Source organism: Oratosquilla oratoria, chromosome 20, assembly GCF_046742065.1.
Source record: "Oratosquilla oratoria isolate Oo_2021 chromosome 20, ASM4674206v1, whole genome shotgun sequence".
NCBI classification, from domain to species: domain Eukaryota; kingdom Metazoa; phylum Arthropoda; class Malacostraca; order Stomatopoda; family Squillidae; genus Oratosquilla; species Oratosquilla oratoria.
The window spans coordinates 44,204,613-44,223,247 of record NC_134796.1 but is presented as its reverse complement, the minus strand read 5'-3'; the positions used below and the strand labels follow the sequence as shown (position 1 = coordinate 44,223,247).

At 39.4% G+C, this 18,635-nt stretch overlaps 1 protein-coding gene across 1 annotated transcript; it reads right to left on the bottom strand.

The window, feature by feature from the left end:
- Window positions 1-822: 822 nt before the first annotated feature.
- LOC143036514 (putative serine protease K12H4.7) lies at window positions 823-18,395 on the bottom strand. The gene is made up of 9 exons (XM_076203971.1): window positions 17,995-18,395; window positions 11,650-11,831; window positions 10,355-10,587; window positions 8,644-8,779; window positions 7,400-7,594; window positions 6,213-6,334; window positions 5,609-5,741; window positions 3,002-3,171; window positions 823-2,892 (listed from the first exon to the last, which is right to left on the bottom strand). Exons 1-9 carry the CDS (start codon window positions 18,193-18,195, stop codon window positions 2,783-2,785), a joined length of 1,482 nt encoding a protein of 493 aa, XP_076060086.1. The 5' UTR covers window positions 18,196-18,395; the 3' UTR covers window positions 823-2,782.
- Window positions 18,396-18,635: the final 240 nt, after the last annotated feature.

Here is an 18,635-nt window from a genome sequence, read left to right as displayed (position 1 = left end):
TTTAAGATTTGTTCTCATTTGGAGTAATTTTGTGAGATAGGGTTGATGAAAGAGTATTGGGATGGTTTGGACACATGGAAAGAACGAGTGAAGAAAGATTAGTAAAAGAGGTGTGGAAGGCAGAGGTGGAGGGAGTGAACGTGAGGGAGCAACCAAGGATGAGATGGATGGATGGGGTGTTGAGAAAGTAGGGGATGTCTGTTGAGGGAGAAGACAGAAGGTAGGGGCAAGTGGAGAATGGTTGTATACGGATGATACTGTGATGAATGGAAGGGAGTAGAGGGTATGGGAGTGATTATATGTGAATGATATTTTCATACAGCCCAAAGGGATTTTTTCCTGTCTTATCTTTTTCTGTGTGAGGGGACAGAGTGGGGTCGCTGATTAAATGAAGTGGCCTTGCTGTGGATGTGCTGTGCAAAGCAATGGGCAAGATGTAGGGATGATCAGTCATCCAGGAGCCAAGAAAAGAGGGAGGGAGGGAGGGGTGGTGAATGGGAGTGGAGTGGGTGGGGATGAAATGGGTGCGAGTGGAATTATGCCTTTTGACTTTGGTTACCTCCCTTATAAGGGGTAAAAGTTGGTGGAAGAGTTACATTTCTTGCTGCCATAACTCTTTCCATCAACTTGGATGTGGTGAATAGTAACGAGATTGGTCTGTAGGATACAAGGTCTTTAGGTAAGTTGCTCAGTTTTAACATGGGCTCTTTTTCAGATAGTTGGAATCTCAGTGAGCATCAAAGAGAGGTTGAAGATATTAGTTAAGGCTTTTATTGCCTTTGGGCCAAGGTGATTTAGGTGGGTGTTAGAAATCTTATCTGGAAGAGTGTTAGGTCAAAACACATTTATTAAAATTCTAATTCCTACAATGATAAGGCACAACAATAATACAGATTTGTGACTCCTAAAGTTTCACAGCCTACAATTGGGTCATTTTGTGATGCAATGAAATACTTTGGTGGTAATGGCTCATATTCTTTTGTGTAGAATCCATTTCATTATGACAAAGCACAAACTGAATCAGAAAATTATATTATAGTGAATGCACCGATTGAAATTCTTGATGAACATGAGGCATTCCCATGAAGACCAGATATATATAAAATAGTATATTCAACAAAATTTGAGAACCATAAACCAGCTATCAAGTCACATATGCAAAGATAATTTCCAAATTAATGTGAACATGACATTTTCCGCACACTACGTCACAAGACTACACCTAAAGTCAGAGTACACAGAATGATTTTTAAAAATATAGTACGAGAAAAGGTTGTTTTTAGCATCACAAAGGCTATGGAATAGACAAGTATATCAACCTAAAAAAGTATGGTGGACTCAGGAACTATAGTTAAAGAGAAAAAGTAATAATTTCAGACATGTTCAAGTATATTTATACAGACAAATTCAACATCCTCATCTGACTGTTCATGTTCTTTTGCATATATCAGGTTTTAACACATTTTCTGCTGATTACATACAGTTCTTGAAAAAATACAAATTCACTCTTGCTCCTTCCTCAAGTTCTCCTCTTTCAGTACCTTGAGCAATATAACAAGTAGAAATAGTATCTTCTGACTACTCAACCTGGATCAAAACAAAATTGCACAATACTATTTGAATGAAATAGAATTCTTACTTGAATGGGAATTACCCCTTCAGATGAAAGAAATTTTCTATGGCACTACCCAGAACAAGCATCTCTTTGAGCATGCCAGTTTTACATACACACACACACACGCACACACACACCAAGGGCTTTCCACCCTTGCAAGGGAGGTAGCCAAAATCAAGGGCATAAATCCACTCCCACAGCAAAGCCGCTTCTTTTAATTGACTTGGCTACACCCCTTACAAAAGGAAAAGGGCCCTTTGGTATGCATATATATGTACGCATGAAGAAAATCACTAAAAGCTTGAGGTGTTATAAACAAAACTAACAACTAGAAAATAAAAATTCTTATCAACAAACACACAACCCATAGAATACTTAAAATATGAGTAAAATAATGGTCTATCTAACCCTGATCTTACATAAAACAACCAATTTAACAGCCATAATTTCATCTTCTTTGGGAATATCACAACATGTCTGCAGTACACAAGATAAATAAAACTACTGGTGCAAGTCAATTAATAATTTTGTCTCAGGCCTCGCTTGCAGGAGATCCACAGTTTCCCAGGTATCCGACAAGGGCCACCGGATTTGCCGACTAGTCACTCAGGGAAGAAATACAGTCTCCTGGTTAGGGAGTGTTAATGCAGGGTAATGTAAATGAGGTGTTCAATGTCCTTGTGTGATGGCTGCATTTAGGGCAGTTTGATTCTGTGACCAAGCCTATTCTGTGTTGATACTGTCTTAGAGCTGGATGGCAACCTGAACACAAGTATACCAGTGGGTGAAACATTGTGACACCACAGAGCTAAGGAAACTGAAACACCAGTGTCTAACATCAGCGGCTGACTGAATGTTTATGGAAAACATCAGATACTTTGTGTGCAATGTTTTTTTTTACCTTGTGTACCTCTCTCAAATGTATCAAAATATACCATACTGACTTGAGTATATCTTTCCTATAGGAGTATCAGATCACTATTTTCTTATTATATGTCAAAGAATGGCCATGGACTAGAAATAATACACAACCAAATACAAAACCAACATATGATTACTCTGGAGAGAACAGAAAGGAACTAGTTCACAAACAAATGCTAGGAGTGGTAGTCTTGTCTCTCCATTAAGGAGAACATGTCAAAGTTGACAAGAGATGGGAAAAAAATACTACTCCTCCAACCACTGTTTGATGTGGTTAAATACAGTTTTACGTGATTCCACTAACTCTGGCAGATCATTTGGCGATGCTGGGTACATGTTTGCACAATGGGCAGTACCTGCAAAGATTAAGAGCACTAGTTAGTGTCAAACCAAAACCGAAGCATATTTTTGCTCAATTTCAACTCTCAATTTCAGATTGCTGTCAAAACAGTGACCTCAACCAACCATTAATGAAAATAGCTGGCATGTCACTGTTGGAAGACGAAGTTATTCCAAGCTTGTGCCACGGATCTATAGAACCATTCACGAAGACAACTTTCTTGACGTGCAAGTCTCGGCCACCATATAACATGTTAGTTCTTTTCACACCAGCATTTATCAGATTCTCATCAAAACTGAAAAATAAACGGATAAAAAACTAAGATAAAATATGCATAAGACTTACCCTTAATAAGGGATTCTATCCCTTGATTCAGTGCTATCATATGGCAGTAACTTCACTAGAAAATGATATATTAATCATGAATCTGTTCAGTTCTGTCAGTTCAATGCTCCACTTTATACGGAAGACCAAAAATGGACAACTGCAATTGGCAGCACTTCAAGGCTAACATTAGGGAAAATCACCTTTTCTACTACTCATCTTTGAAAACTATCGCGCTTACCTGGAGGTAGCTGTCTCTGGCTTATTATACTTTTCATTTTTAGTTATAGTTCCCATCTGGGGTATTGGCTCCATGTTATTGTGCAATATAAATTGCTCAGCAGCATGCAGCCAATCCTTTAGGGATAATATAGGGCACCCCTACATATCAGAGTCACACATCATTCTGTGATAGAGGAAATCTCTACTCATAGATGCTACTTTATTGTACTGCAACTGTCCCTGCCCTCTTAGTACTGTCTTGTACCCTCTGTCCCTTGTACTGCCACTGAATTTCCCCGCTTAGGTCATAAAAGGTGGCTAAAATGGGACAGTGATGGGACTAGGCATCCTACTCTATGTAACCCTATTCCTATGGGAAGTCAAGGCATAAGAGTGTCTAGGAGGAGTTTTCCATCCAGAACCCTAAGGTTTGGCTCTTTTGATATGTGTGGGTGTGGTACACATTAGAGTAAAAGGGGGGAGATAGGCAGTATGTCTGAGAGAGGGAAAATGGATGTGTTGGCATTGAGTGAAACTAAATTGAAAGGGAAGGGCGATTTTGGGTTGGGGAGTGTAATACTAGAAGTGAGGAGAAGATGAAGGAGGGAAGGTGTGGCTCTACTTGTAAGTGAGGAGATAGGTAAATGTGTAGTGGAAGGAAATTTCTTCAAGGTTAATGTGGATGAAGGTGAAACTGGGAAGGGAGATGGGCCTGGTAGTGAGAAGAGTGTAGAGGAAAGGGAGGTTTCTTGGATATATTTAAATGAGTGTGGGAAGTAAATTCAAGGGTAACAGACAGGGGAATGGAGATGGTTAAAGAAAATGGAGAGAAGTGGAAGGTGAGCCTGTTGTTGTTTGCTGACAACACTGCACTTGTGGCAGTGTCAGAGGAGGAATTAAGGCAGTTAATGACTGAGTTTAGGGAGGTATGTGATATGAGAATGTTGAAGGTAAATGTGGGTAAAAGGTGATGAGATGTACAAGAAAAGAGGATGGCAGTGAGTTGGAAGTAAGTCTTAAAGGAGAGAGGCTGGATGAAGTGGATAATTTTACATAATTGGGGTCACGTGTGACAAGAAAGGTAGGAGTGGAGGTAATTTGTAGACTGAGAGGAACAAGTAAATGCGTTGAGGGATTAAAAAGTGTCATGAGAAATAGGCATCTGGGAATGGATGCAAAGAGGAGATCATATGAAGGGGTGACTATCTCAACAACACTGATTGGGGCAGAGACTTGGAATTTAGGAGAGGCAGCATGCATACATACATATACCAAGGCTTTTTTCCCCCTTACAAGGGAGGTAGAGAGGCAGCGAGATGTTTAAATCCAGTTAAAATCAAATGTCTGAGAAGTATGGTAGGGATTACAACATTGGAGAGAGTGAGAAATGAGGTTAGGAGAGCAGGGATGGAAAAGGAGATGGTAGATAGGGCTGATGAAAGAGTATTGGGATGGTCTAGACACATGAAAAGAACAAGTGAAGAATGATTAGTATAAAAGGTGTGGAAAGCAGGGGTGGATGGAGTGAACATGAGGGGACGACCGAGGATGGGATGGATGGATGGGGTGAACGGGACTTTGAACAAGAGGGGAATGTCTGTTGAGCAAGAGAGACAGAGTAAGTAGAGGATGGCAGTGTAAAGATGACACTGATACAAGGAGGGGAGGGGGCTGGAGTAGGGAGCGGTTATGTGTGAATGGTATTTTGACTTGGCATGAAGGAATTTCTCCCCATTTTCTCTATTTTCTACACAAGGGGAGCTGCTGATTATGTAAAGAGGCCTTGCTGTGGATGCACTGTGTATTACTGTATTGCTTTTGACCCAAGGTAGTGGGTGGGAGACAAGAATGACTTGTTATCCACGAGGAGCTAAAATGAGAGGGGGGAAACGAGGGTGGTGGATGGGAGTGGGTACGTGTCTTTCAACTGGCTACCTTCCTTATAGGGGGGGAAAAACCCCTTGGTATATAGATAGATATATAATTTGTCGAGCAGGAATGGAAGAGGGCAGGAGATAGGTAAAACTGGAGAATGGGTGCGAAAATATTGTGAACTGACATGGCCTAAATGGATTTCTTCTTGGTTATGATGACTAAACCTTCTGCCCCCAATTAGTTTGATATATTGTGGGTTTACTGTAAAGGCATACAAGTTTGAAAGAATGGAGTGGATCACACAAACTTACTTTTTACCAAATATGTCTCGACACTGCTTGGTGTAAAATTTCAATGGGAATTCATCACCAAACGGTTGATTTGGAGAGTCAGAACCCTGATAAAAGCCATATTCTGTGCAGGTTTGATATGTCCAAGCTCGCCCTATAGAGATCAAAGAAAAAATACAAGTAAATAAATACAAATATAAAGAAAATGCTGCCACTTAATCAGGAAAAACTACTTTTTTCAAAAAACATGCATATCTATAATTTCCTAGATTAAGGCTTGTGTTAATAATCTAGACTTTATCAAGTCTGTTAAATTGCAAACCAACTGATATTTACTTTCATAATCCTAATGTTACATACATACATATACCAAAGGCTTTTCCCCCCCCCCTTACAAGGGAGGTAGCCAAAAAACAAAGGCATAAAAGGCATATAGGATTATTTTAACTTAATCCAGGAGGTGCTAAGATGAGAGGGAGGGTGGAGGGGTGTGGAGTGTATTCAGGGATGGAATGGGTGGGAATGATTTTATGCCTTTTCCTTTTTGGCTACCTCCCTTGTAAGGGGGAAAAAGCCTTGGTATATGTATGACATTAAATTACTACTAAAACCAATGTAATATTACCTCCTACAGCCGAGTTGTTGGCCCAATTTACTTGCTGCATGTCATGGATGAAAGAAGAATATGTGTGGTCCAGACACTTCTCATCCTGAGTCTCGAGCATGAGCAAATTAACGGCTGCATACCTGAGAATTAAGACGAAACAATTCAGTGAGTCCGCCTTTGACTAAATCAACAGTGGTTAACTCAGAGGAGAGGAGAGAGAACATAAAAAATCATAAACTAACTATATACTATGGGGTTCTTCCTTCTTACAAGGGGGATAGCTGAATCAAAAGGATACATGCCCATTATTTACCCTTGTTTCCCTCTCATCTCAGCTCCTTATGGATGAAAGGTCATCCCTGTCTCCTGCCAACTGCCTGGGTCAGAAGCAATGCAGCAAGACACAGTATAAAATAGAGAAGATAGGGAGAAATCCCTTTGAGCTGTGTCAAAGTATCATCCATACACAGCAATTCTCTACTCCCCCCATCCCCTGCCTTCTTCCTTCCTTGCTCAACAGGCATTCCCCTCTTGCTCAAAGCCTCTTTCACCCCCATCCATCCATCTTATCCTCAGTCATCCCCTAAAGTTCACTCCATCCACCTCTGCCTTCCTTGTCTCTTTTGCTAATTTTCTTCACGTAATCATTCCACATGTCCAAACCATCCCAATACTCTTTCATGACCCCTATCTGCCATCTTCTTTTCCACCCCTACTCTCCTACTCACCTCCTCATTCCTCACTATCCAACCTTGTTGTAGAGAATGGTTGTGTATAGATGATGCTGTGATATATGGAAGGGAGTGGTTAGGTATGGATGATATTTTGATGTAGTCCGAGACTCAAATTCATGTACATTCCCAACTTAATCTATATCCTTGATTGCTAATAATTATATTTAGATATGAACTTGTGTATTGTTTGAGCTTGGGCTATGTCACCTTTTCATTTTTCACTCTACTCATGAATTTTCCACCATCTGCAAATATGTTGGCATAGCTTGTTTGTTTGTTTGTGTGCATTTACCTAGTTGTATTTTACCAAAAGAGAGCTATGCTTGTAGTTATCCACTTTTGTATCTTTCCACATCCAGTTTGTTCTTAAGTTGTGTATCATTATAACACTCACCATTTCTCATTCAGTTTATTCCAGATATCTATCACTCTGGGAAACTATTCTGTGTGTGTATGTGTGTGTGTGCTTACCTTTGAATTGGTTGTCCTAATGACGCATTTCCCATGATGTTGCACAGAACATCGATGGTGATATTTGTACCCTTGACGCCTTCAAACTCTCGGTTGTCTTTGTTGTATTGCACCACACCTTCGAAGTTGCCGGCCAGGGAGGCATAGAGATTGGCTACATCTCTTTTCTCTTTCCCATTTAAAGGACTACACAACCTGAAAATGGAAAGGAAGGAAAAAATATGTATTAGCAGATTTTCTTTTCCTCAGCCTTAAATCTCTCTGACCACTTACTTGGACATATTTCATATCCCCTGAAACAGTAATAATGATTGTTGCCTGAAGTTTCCAGCTATTTATATACTGAAAGGGTTTGTCCACCTTATAAGGGAGGTAGCCAGCCCTAAGGCATGTACCACTCCCACTCTCGTTTGTTTCTCTTTCCTCTTAGCTCCACATGATTTCTTTTTCTTCCATCCATCACCCAGGTCATCCTGTCACAATCAATCTGTTGCCCCTGATCTCTCTCCAGCAGAATACCCATAGACTTCAGATAGTTGGCAACAGTCTCTAGGAGGGTCCGTAAGTCTCTCAGAGATGATGTGTTGTTGTCTGGAGATTGTTAGTGTAGTGCATTGTAGTATGAGGGGCTATGTATTTTCCGAGGTGTTTACTCCCGCACATAACAGTCAATACAATCATTACTTTACATTCCTTTCATTACTTCCAATGACATATTTTATTTCTCTATACTAATCTCTGAGCACCTCCTAACTTCTTACCTTACTCTATGAACTAGCTCTTCCTCCAGTTTTCATCCTTAATGCATATCAGTTCCCAGATATCTACAACTGATAACTGCTCACTCATTAATCACTTACAATGACAGAGTCATTTTCACAACATTTCATCACTTCTGATAACTATCTTTGTTCAATGCTAAACTGTCCAGCCTTGGTTCCTCACCCATAAAGAGGAACATTTTGTTGTACACTGCCCCACACCCACTCAATTCAAACACTAAGAAGTTGAGTGACCTACAGAACAACATAGTGGTTGGGTTAATGGACTCAGTAAATGATTTCTGAGCACTTGTTTTATTGTCAAATATATATAATCAATTCAGTTCATCAATTATCATGTGAATCTAATTAAAAAGGCTACTTCCAAGCCATTAACTCCCACAAAATCTGTCTGAATATAGTTATAAAATAACCAACAATAAATAGAGACCTATTTTGAGAATTATAGAATAACAAACTTACTTGAATTCCCTGGTAACCATCTGCCAGCCTACCCTATGCATCAGCAGCATATCCAGTTGGTGGTTAGCTTTTTCGATATTTGCACTGCACTGGGAACCTGTGGTTTTAAGAGCAGAGTCCACTACCTCAAGATATTCTGTGAAATAAACAAAATTGGATGTCTCAACTCACAGAGGACATGTAAATACATACACATACCAAAGGCTTTTCCCCCTTACAATGGAGGTAGCCAAAAAACAAAGGCATAAAAACAATTCCCACCCATTCCATCCCTAATACATTCTGCTCCCCTTCACCCTCTACCCTCCCTCTTATCTTGGCACCTCCTGGATGATGGGTCATCCCTGCATCTTATCCACTACCCTGGGTTGGAAGCAGTGTCACAAGACACAGCACATCCACAGCAAGGCTGCTTCATTAAATTGGTGACCCCCCCCCATCTCCATCACCCCATGCAGAAAAGGAGAAGATGGGGAGAAATCCCTTCGGGCTGCATCAAATTTTTCTCACACATACTAACTCATCCCCCATCCCCCCACCCATTCCACCTCATGCATCACAACATCATCCATGCACAACCATACACAATAATAAAAACTGAAGACATGTAGAGGGAAAAAATACACTAAACAGTAAAATTTCTAATGCAGAGAAATTCTTTTGATTCATATTTAAGCAATGTCTTACCTGATCATAAATTTTGACAGCTGTCTTTCACAATTCTTAACTAAACCTCACCTGTGTCATAGTAATATTCTTTCATAATTTTGTTCTGATTCACTTTCTTTGATCTATCATCACAAACTTTCACACTAAGAAAGAGCTAGGATACACCTCTGTGATGAAGGGACATCCTTATTCCTCATCACATTGCTTTGGGTCACCAAGGTCAAATAACCAGAGATGGTTTACCCCTATTTTTTCGTATGATGACCTCCTTCCTCACCCATCGAAAATAATTTACAAAACTGATGAGAAGACCATCCCTCTGGGCAGTCATCCCTTCATCCATTTGCAATGTCCCCCCTTTTTGTTTTTGTAATTTGCATTCTTGCTGGCTGAGCAGGTTAGGGCGTCGTTACTTGCGGCGAAGGTTGAGGGGATGGCGGTTCAAATCCTGCCACCAGCAAAGTTGAACCAAGGGCATGGTTCATTAAATTCCACGCTACAAAGCCCTCTGTAAGGGGCACCGTCCTAGCCTTCCGATAGGGGGAGTTTGTGATGTTAAACCACATCATCATTCTCTTCCATATGCATCCAAAGCCCCTTTCTCCTTTTCTTATTCATACAAAAAATTATCATTTACATGTACATTTTGACCCACAGGAGGATCTAAACTTATGTACTACACATCCCCTGAGTGTTGTAGTGTTCTTTCTCAGTATGAGTGCAAATGTAATCTTGTAGTTATGTAAATTTCATACCATATAGCATTAGTTTGGTGCATAAATAAGAGAAATTGCTTATAATATACATACTACTTTTTCAAGCACTGCAATTAACTTTCTTTATATTATCAGAGCATGAGAGGGTGCTAAAAAATTATCCATAGATTTAATAAAGTTGCAGGAGTCTTGCCCCCTTTGATACCTTTAAATATTGAGTGTTTAATGTATTTGTCACCAGATATTAACATGTTGGTACTTACATATTGGAATTGTAAGTAAAACTGCAGATAAAATATCACAATCCCAAACCAACAACGACTTACCTCGAAAATCGGTCTGTGCGACGATAGGTGCACTAGTAGACACAGCCGCATGTACTAAGTGGGGATACTTGAGGCGAAACCAAGCTGAGAGGGTTCCGGGATATGAACCACCAAAGGTGACCCATTTATTGTCCGTAAGGTTGAGAGCTTCCTTCATTCCCTCAGTGAAGGAGGCAAGATCTGCCAGAGCTTGTTCGGTAGTCAAGAATCTCAAGTTCTTCACAGATGCATCCCTGGGAAAGAAGCATTTTCTACTACATCCATTCAACTGTACAAATCACTAAAATTACTAAAAAATCAAAAGACAGAATAAATGTGTCCATTTTCATGAACAAACTTCAACTTCCAAAACATGAAACTAAATGAGGGGGCGGAGAGGGGGGCTCGCCGAATTTATGAAGAGGCCTTGCTGTGGATGTGCTGTGTCTTGCGACACTGCTTCTCACCCAGGGTGGAGGGGAGTGGAATATATGGGAAATGAAATGGGTGGGGGTGATTTCTATGCCTTTTTCTTTTTGGCTATCCCCCGTGTAAGGGGGAAAAAGCCTTTGGTATATGTATGTATGTATATAGTTGCAGATATCCACCATTGTGCGTGGAAAACTTTTTTTTTCAGGTTTCTTCTATAACCATCCTTTTTGAGTTTCTTATCATTTCCCCTTGTATTTCTCTTATTTAATAAGTCCTCTCTATCAAGGATTTCTGGGCTTTTCATGATTCTGTAAATGTGATTGTTTCTATGCCATTAATTGAAAGTAGTATTGGGGAGCAGTTGCCAGCCATCTGTGTATGTGTGAAAAGGTGTCAGAAATACAGTTGAAGTTGATACAGAAAGGTTTTGGGCCCAGTTTGGAGACCGAGTGTAAGTGCTCCTCTTGACTGTGGTAAAGGGTTGACAGGTTTTCAAAACAGGCATTACTGATGTCCATCTTGCAGAACCACCACAAGCAAGTGCCATCACTAGTCCCTAGCATTATGTTACATACATATACCAAAGGCTTTTTTCCCCCTTATATGGGAGGTAGGAAAAAAACACTCATTCCATCCCTAACATACTCTACTTCCCCTGTGGTGGTGGGGGGAAAGAATACCGCCACCAAGTCTTCCCATTTGAGTCGTAAGAGGCAACAAAAATGGGACGGGGATTAGGACTAGGCATCCTTCTCCCTGTAGCCCCACAGGGGACATTCCTAAAAAAAAAAAAAAAAGTAAAGGCATAAGAGGGTCTAGGAGTTTTCCAACCAATACCCTAAGCATTATGTTAAATACCTTAAATATATATACCATGCACTTACTTTGTAGGTTGACTCTCGCCATAAAATCTGTGCTCCAGCATTAGGCAGAATGCATTGAGCTTTTTTGCATACTCAATCCATGACCCAGTTACCATCCAATTAGGACTTGCTGGTCCCTCTCCACCAATCATGAGGAACACTGGTCCTCCAGGTACATAGAAGGTATCATTGGTGAAATATCTCTGCAAGGAGAAAGGAAATTTAAGCACCCTTGCAATGACAAACTATTATGGTCTCTATACGCTTCTAAGTAGCAAATTTCTGTAAACTACATAAGAATTACTTTATGCCTAATCTTAGGCATCTCTGGGTTGCATTAACCTAAAAATATCCATTTTCATATTTTGTCTCTCTTTGTGTTGTATTCATATGGGTATGATTCTAAATCAATGGCTTGTATAGAAGGTAGAAAATGAGGAGGAAGAGGAGGAGAAGTCAGTTACAAGTTGTCAACTCTCCTTAGGGGTGAGATATCTTGGACCTAGTTTAGAGACTGAATACCACATCTCCAGACATGTGAAGCCCATCTGAACATATGCCCACACCACAAATACGAGTTTCTGACTAACCCATTAATGTTGTCATTAGGTTAGTTTCTTAACTACCAAGGTCCTTAAGTCTTATTCTCCTTTACTAAGTTTCCTGTGTGGTTTTCTAAATATATAGTATATTCCTACTACCACACATTTATTCAACTACCTCCATTCACAGTTTATGTAGATATTTTTTAATATCACACATCATTAGTCTTTTTCTTTTTTTAGTTTTTACCTGGGCAGTCTGCTTAAAAGTTTGTCTATTGTGTGTCCCCAATATCCACCCACAATGAATCATTGTTTTCCTCCATGTTATCTTATCCTTCATGTTAGAAGTGGTACCATTCTGATAACTTCCTACCACATCCATTCTTCTTTTGTCTGACATACTGTGAATGTGTGTCAAGTCTATCTTGTTTATCTGCCCCAAATAAACAAAAACAACTTTCCCTTTATGATGGGGGGTGGAGAGTGGCTGACTCAAAGCATAAATTCACTTTTGTTAACAAATGAAAACCTATTCAACCACCCTTTCCACTTCAGCACCTCAGCTATGAAGGGTTACCTTGCTCCTCCCCCTCACCCACCACCACCACGTGGTTTGGATTAAACAGGGACCTGGTTTACCACCCCACTACTTCATCATGACACCTCCCTCTTCAGACTCAAAAATTATGAGGCAGATGAGAACATTCCTGCATCCATTCACATTCTCCCTCCATGCACTCATTCTACCCTCCTCAACAGACATTTTACAGTCATCCAAAGCCACCTTCATTGTATCCACCCATTTCATTCTTTTTCTTTAGCCCACTCTATTTATTTCTACAGACTGCGAGTATTTTCACATTTATTCCCTCTATATCTCCAAATCACCTCTGTATTCTCTGCTCTAACCTTACGTGACAACTTCCTTCCCACTCCATTCTCTAACTCATCTCTACGTATATGTATACACTAACATATCTACATAGAAATGATTTATTAAAGTGGGACAAGAGAAAAACAAGAGAACATGAAAAGAAACTCAAAAATGATAGTTATAGAAGAGATCTGAAAAAGAATAACTTCCCACACAGTGGTGGATATATGGAATAAATTGGATGAGGCAACAGTGTGTGCAAATACTATACAAGAATTTAAGAACAAACTTGATGCTGAAAGATACAAAGACAAGTCACTACAAGCATAGCTCCCTTCCTGAATAATACAACTAAGTAAATAGGAAAAAGTGACCATGCAACAATTGAATTTCAGTTGGAGGATGAGGAAAAAGAGCCAAGGAATGAATTACACAGGCAAGGGAGACTCAAATTTAGGAAAGCAGATTATTTAGGGTTGAAAAAAGAAACAAAAACAGGGTTGGTTTAACAAAGCGTGAGATTGCAAAAAAGACCAAGGATGTGGCTAGAGGAAAATGGAGACATAGAAGAAGCAATACAACAAAAGAAGCTTACAACCAAGTTAGAAATGACTATAAAAGAATTTGCATGAAGGAAGAAAGCAATTTTGAAAAATATGCAGATAAATGCAAATATGAACCATAACTCTTTTACAGTTTTAAAAATAATAAATTGAGACAGGGAAGTAATCTCCAAGTTAATAGTGGGTCGGGAGATTTTTAAAAAGGCCTCAGATCAGGGAGAAATAATGAATGAAAGCTTCTAATCGGTCCTCACAAAAGAGCAATTTTTTTCATGAAAACAAGGGGAGTAAAAATCCAGGTTTAGAAGATATAAATATAGAAGTGAGGTAAGTGCTCAATTTCTTGGGATCATTAGATGTAACAAAAGCTTCTGGACTTGATAGGATCTCAAATTGGATACTTTAAGAAGGTAGGGAACTACTAGCTGAGGTTCACTGTCTTACATGTTCATTGAAAGAAGGCACTGTGCCACTTGATTGGAAAAGGGCAAATGTGGTGCCAACTCACAAAAGTGGAAATAAGGAGACACCACTAAATTACAGGCCAGTATCACTGACCAGCACAATAGTGAAATTATGTGAAAGGACTGAGAGACTGATGACCAAATATCTTGAAAATATTAACATTCTGACATACAGTAAGTTTGGCCTCAGATCTGGAAGGTCGTGTGTACTGAACTTTTTAAGTTTTCACTCAAGAGTGATTGATGTGCTACAAGAGAGAGAGAGGGGTGGGTGGACTGTGTGTACATGGACCTAGTGAAAGCATTTGATAAAGTAGTTCACAGTCAACTTATGTGGAAATTGGAGCATGTTGGAGGACTGAGAGGGAAACTACTAGAATGGAAGAGATTTTTTTGAAGGACAGTAATAAAGGATAAGATGTCAAGCTGGAGAGCAATAACAAGCACAATTCTACAAGGATTAGTGCTTACACCAATAATGATTCTTGTCTATGCCAATGACATGATGTATGGAACAACAAACTATGTCATCAAGTTTGCATATGATGCAAAAATCATGAGAAGAGTGAGAAATGAGGAGGAAAGTAGACTATTACATAAAGATCTAAACATTATTTTTGCATGAAGCAAGGAATGGAAAATGAAGTTCATTACCAAAAAGCACAAAGTACTCGAAATGGGTAATACTGGCAAAAGACCATCCTTGCATTATTCCTTGGGAAGTGAACCCATTGCAAAAGCAAAAGAAGAGAAAGATTTTGGGGTGCTGATGAAAGACAACCTGTCACCCAACAGACATATCAGCAGGATTATGGGAGAGACATACAGACTACTGCAGAAGATTAAAGTGGCATTTCACTCTATGGATGAAGAGATGATGAAAAAACTCATTGAAACCCTGATCCAACCAAGACTGGAATATGAGTCATTAGTACGGTCCCCACACAGTGAAGGATGTAAGCAAGATCAAGAGAATACAAAGAGCAGCAACCAAACTGGTCCCCAGCCTGGCAGATAAACCATACGAGGAAAGACTAAAGGCACAGAGTCTGCCAACTTTGAAAAATAAAAAAGAAAGAAGTGATATGATTACAGTGTTCAGGTTAGATTGTATTGACTGAAAAGATCTGATTAAAGATGGGAGGGCTTCAAGGTCATGGGAACAAAAGATCATGTGTCTAAAGGATGTGAAGAAAGTTTTCTATAAGATGTATAAATATGTGGAATAGTTTAGAGAGTGATATAGCCCAAGCACAAATAATACACAAATCTAAATATGATAATTGGAAATCAAGGATATGGACGAAGTTGAAACTATATATGAATTTGAGGACAGGTATGATAAAAAAAAAAATTGATAATAGGAGACAGGACCCCAACTGCTCCTTTCATGTATATTACAATGAGGTAAATATTAGATAAGATTCAACTTAACATCAGGAATGCCATTCTCAGTGAGGGCTGGAGTGGTGCTTCTTTAAGAGGGATTTTTCTGAAGCAGTTAAATCGATGTAGTATTTCCTTACTACAAACTCATTTGATTCCAAGCTGGACTCAAACTGTCCCCACCCCTGATCTCCACCATGAGTAGTAGCAGGATGTAGTGAATTTGGCCCTCATGAATTCAACCCTGGTCATTAGCTGGTGGTTCTAGGTCAACCAGGCAGGGCATGCTGGGATTTAGGCAATATTAACAGAGTTTAGGTTACCTGCTCCATCAAGTCTGGCAAGTACATGAACTACTTTTGGAAGGGATCAACACGTATGGATGTGTGTAGGCTATTCCCAACATGTCTAATTCAACATGCATATTTTCATAATTCATTAAAAACCTTTTTATCTATTTGCATTGCTTTTCAGTCCTTTAGGGTTGAAGAACATTCAATAAATAATGGGCGGCTGCATGCATAAAACTGATGGCCGAAATCACTGTGCTACAGTGTTGCTCTAACCTGCTTGGCCAGTATTAGTTCAGAAAAGGACAAGAAAAACTTAGTCTTTTCATTTGCATACATACATCTTAATGTTTTCATATGTGTTCATGTGTGCTTAAACTACTTCAACCAAATTCCCCATGCAAATCCCCTGGTGATGAGGAGTCTACACCTTCCCACTATGCATTTAGTGTTGGGGTAGGTAACAGTCCTTCCTGAGAATTAAAGAGAATTATGTGATTTGAACCTTCAACTAGGTGAATGGAAGGCCAGCATACTTCCAATTAAGTCACCAGCATTTTCTGCAAAAAAACACTTCAAAAATCTAATAAAAATCTATCAGAACACAAGGAAAAACATCCTTAACATCTATCCTATATTCTTGACAAATTCTTTTAGATCTTTTAGCAAGCATGACTTACTCTGTCTCCTTTACAGTACCCTTCATATCAAATAGTTTGTCTTTTCTATATATACCAAGAGCTTTTTCTCTCTTATAAGGGAGGTAGCCAAGTCAAAGATATGTACATAATCCCACCCATTCCACTCCCATCCACCCCCCACCTCATCTTAGCTCCTCATGGATGATGGGTCATCCCTGTATCATACCCACTGCCCTGGGTCAGCAGCAATGTAGCAAGACATAGTATATCCATAGCAAGGCTGCTTCACTTAATTGGTTTGTACCATGGTTTATATTTGGTAATTTTTCAGAAGTGCACACCTATGCAATATAGGATTACAGAAGTAAATAATAATTTTATAAATAATTACATTGATGCATCATAATCTACAAAATTATTATTTAGATTTCTAATGCTATATCACATAGTTGTGCACTTCTGAAAAAATACCAAAATACCCTATATTTTACCAATAGCATTAGGTTTACAATCATTTGCTTACAGTGATTTAGAGTTGAGAAGTTTCATGGAATAAATCTATTTTTTGGTATTATATTATTCCAGCATTATGCAGTTTTTCACTTCTTTCCAATTTATATTAGAAAGTATTTTTTTCTATGGTTATGTTAGGTTAGGAACTACTTTACTTACTTGGTTTACTTGGATATGTCTAGAAGACCTCTTCATAGCCACGGTGATCCGCCACTGTTACCCTTCCTGGTGTCCAATTTCTTTAAGGCCACCTAGTCTGGTATGTTATTTGTTGACCGGCACCCAGCAGTGTAGCCTGGTACAGGTGGTTCATCTGGTAGTGATGATAGGAACTTATCCAGTCCAGCCTTGAGTCTGTCTATTGTACAGTTGGTGATATCTCTCATATCCCTCGGGAGGGCATTAAAGATCTTAGGGCCCTCATGGATCAGGCTATTCACTAGCAGGGTTGATCCTTTCAGGAGCTCTAGTTGGTATTGTTTTTCTTGTTATTTTCCTCCCTGATCGTTCAGTGCTGTAAGGCTGCAGGGAATGGGGTGCTGGGTTAGGTACCTTTCCTTCAATTATTTTCCATACGTAGATTGCATGATATCGTTCTCTTCCTCATTGTTGAGAGCAGAGCCCCAACTTTTTGAGACATTCCCAGTAGCTTAAAACCCTCATTCCTCTGATTTGCCTGGTGTAAGAGTGTTGGACAGCCTCTAACTGCTGGATTTCACCTCTTTTGTGGGAGGACCACAGTTGGCTACAGTAGTCTACGAGTGGCTGTATCATGGTGTTCCAAAGGGTCAACATTATTTTGGGTTCTCTAGTATAGGTTCTGAGTACCCAGCCTGCCATTCCTCTTGCTCTTCTCACAGTTTTGGCTATGCGGTGGAGAAAGGTGCAGTCTTCTCCCAGATGTACCCCCAGGCATTTAGCGGTCTGTAGTGTGCTAATTTCATGGCCTCCTTCACAAACAATGTTACTTTCATGTTAAATATCCATGCTTGCACAATTCTGGAAATTTAGATTTTTTTCAAAAGCAAGAGAAAAAAAAGTGAAAAACCTTCCTTGCACTGGAAGAAACAGATATATACCTCTTCCTTACCTGCTTCCAAGTCTGTAGATTTGTAGGATCAAAATGGTCTAATTTCTGATCGAACCACTCAGCCTTAGGTAAAACTGCATCGCGAGGAACTGGAGGTGGTCGAAGAACACCGCCTTTCCTCCTACTTTTGAAGGAGGACAGGGCCAAAGACGGGTGACATTCAAAAATTAGACAAAATACAGCGATGGCAAACAACTTCATGTTTATATCTTGCTTTAGTTGAATGGATAAATGTCAACTTTGTTTAGTAAGTTGCAATGGTCTCGGAGAGTTCAAATATTCTCGTATGAGCTGAAGCCCTGTGTGTCGATCTGTTTACTTCTCCAGCCACGGCGATAATGACTGACAGGCTATTGTCTCGTGACTTGTCAGATCAAAGTAGTCTTTTCCTCTATCAATGTTTACATGAAAGAAACGAGCGCAATCGAATTTTCATTTATTAGACAGTGAGGTGTTTACTAGTTAAAACTTATAATTAAATTAGAGTAATACTCTTTAGTTTCACTTAAATGTCAAGTCAGAATGAATTTAATCTAAACATAATATACCGTATATGAGCCGAGTGAAATTCAAACAAACCGTAACCGTGGACCAAATAATTTAAAAAGTATATTTGAAGTAGATATTTTGTTCAAGTTCAC

What these genes read in the sequence shown, in the direction of transcription:
- LOC143036514 (XM_076203971.1), bottom strand. Translation starts at nt 18,195, where the DNA reads ATGAAGTTGTTTGCCATCGCTGTATTTTGTCTAATTTTTGAATGTCAC. An exon ending in GGCGAGAGTCAACCTACAAA is followed by an intron (nt 10,588 to 11,649) that starts GTAAGTGCATGG and finishes CTTCTTTCCCAG; the next exon opens with GGATGCATCTGTGAAGAACT. An exon ending in CAACAACTCGGCTGTAGGAG is followed by an intron (nt 5,742 to 6,212) that starts GTAATATTACAT and finishes TGATCTCTATAG; the next exon opens with GGCGAGCTTGGACATATCAA.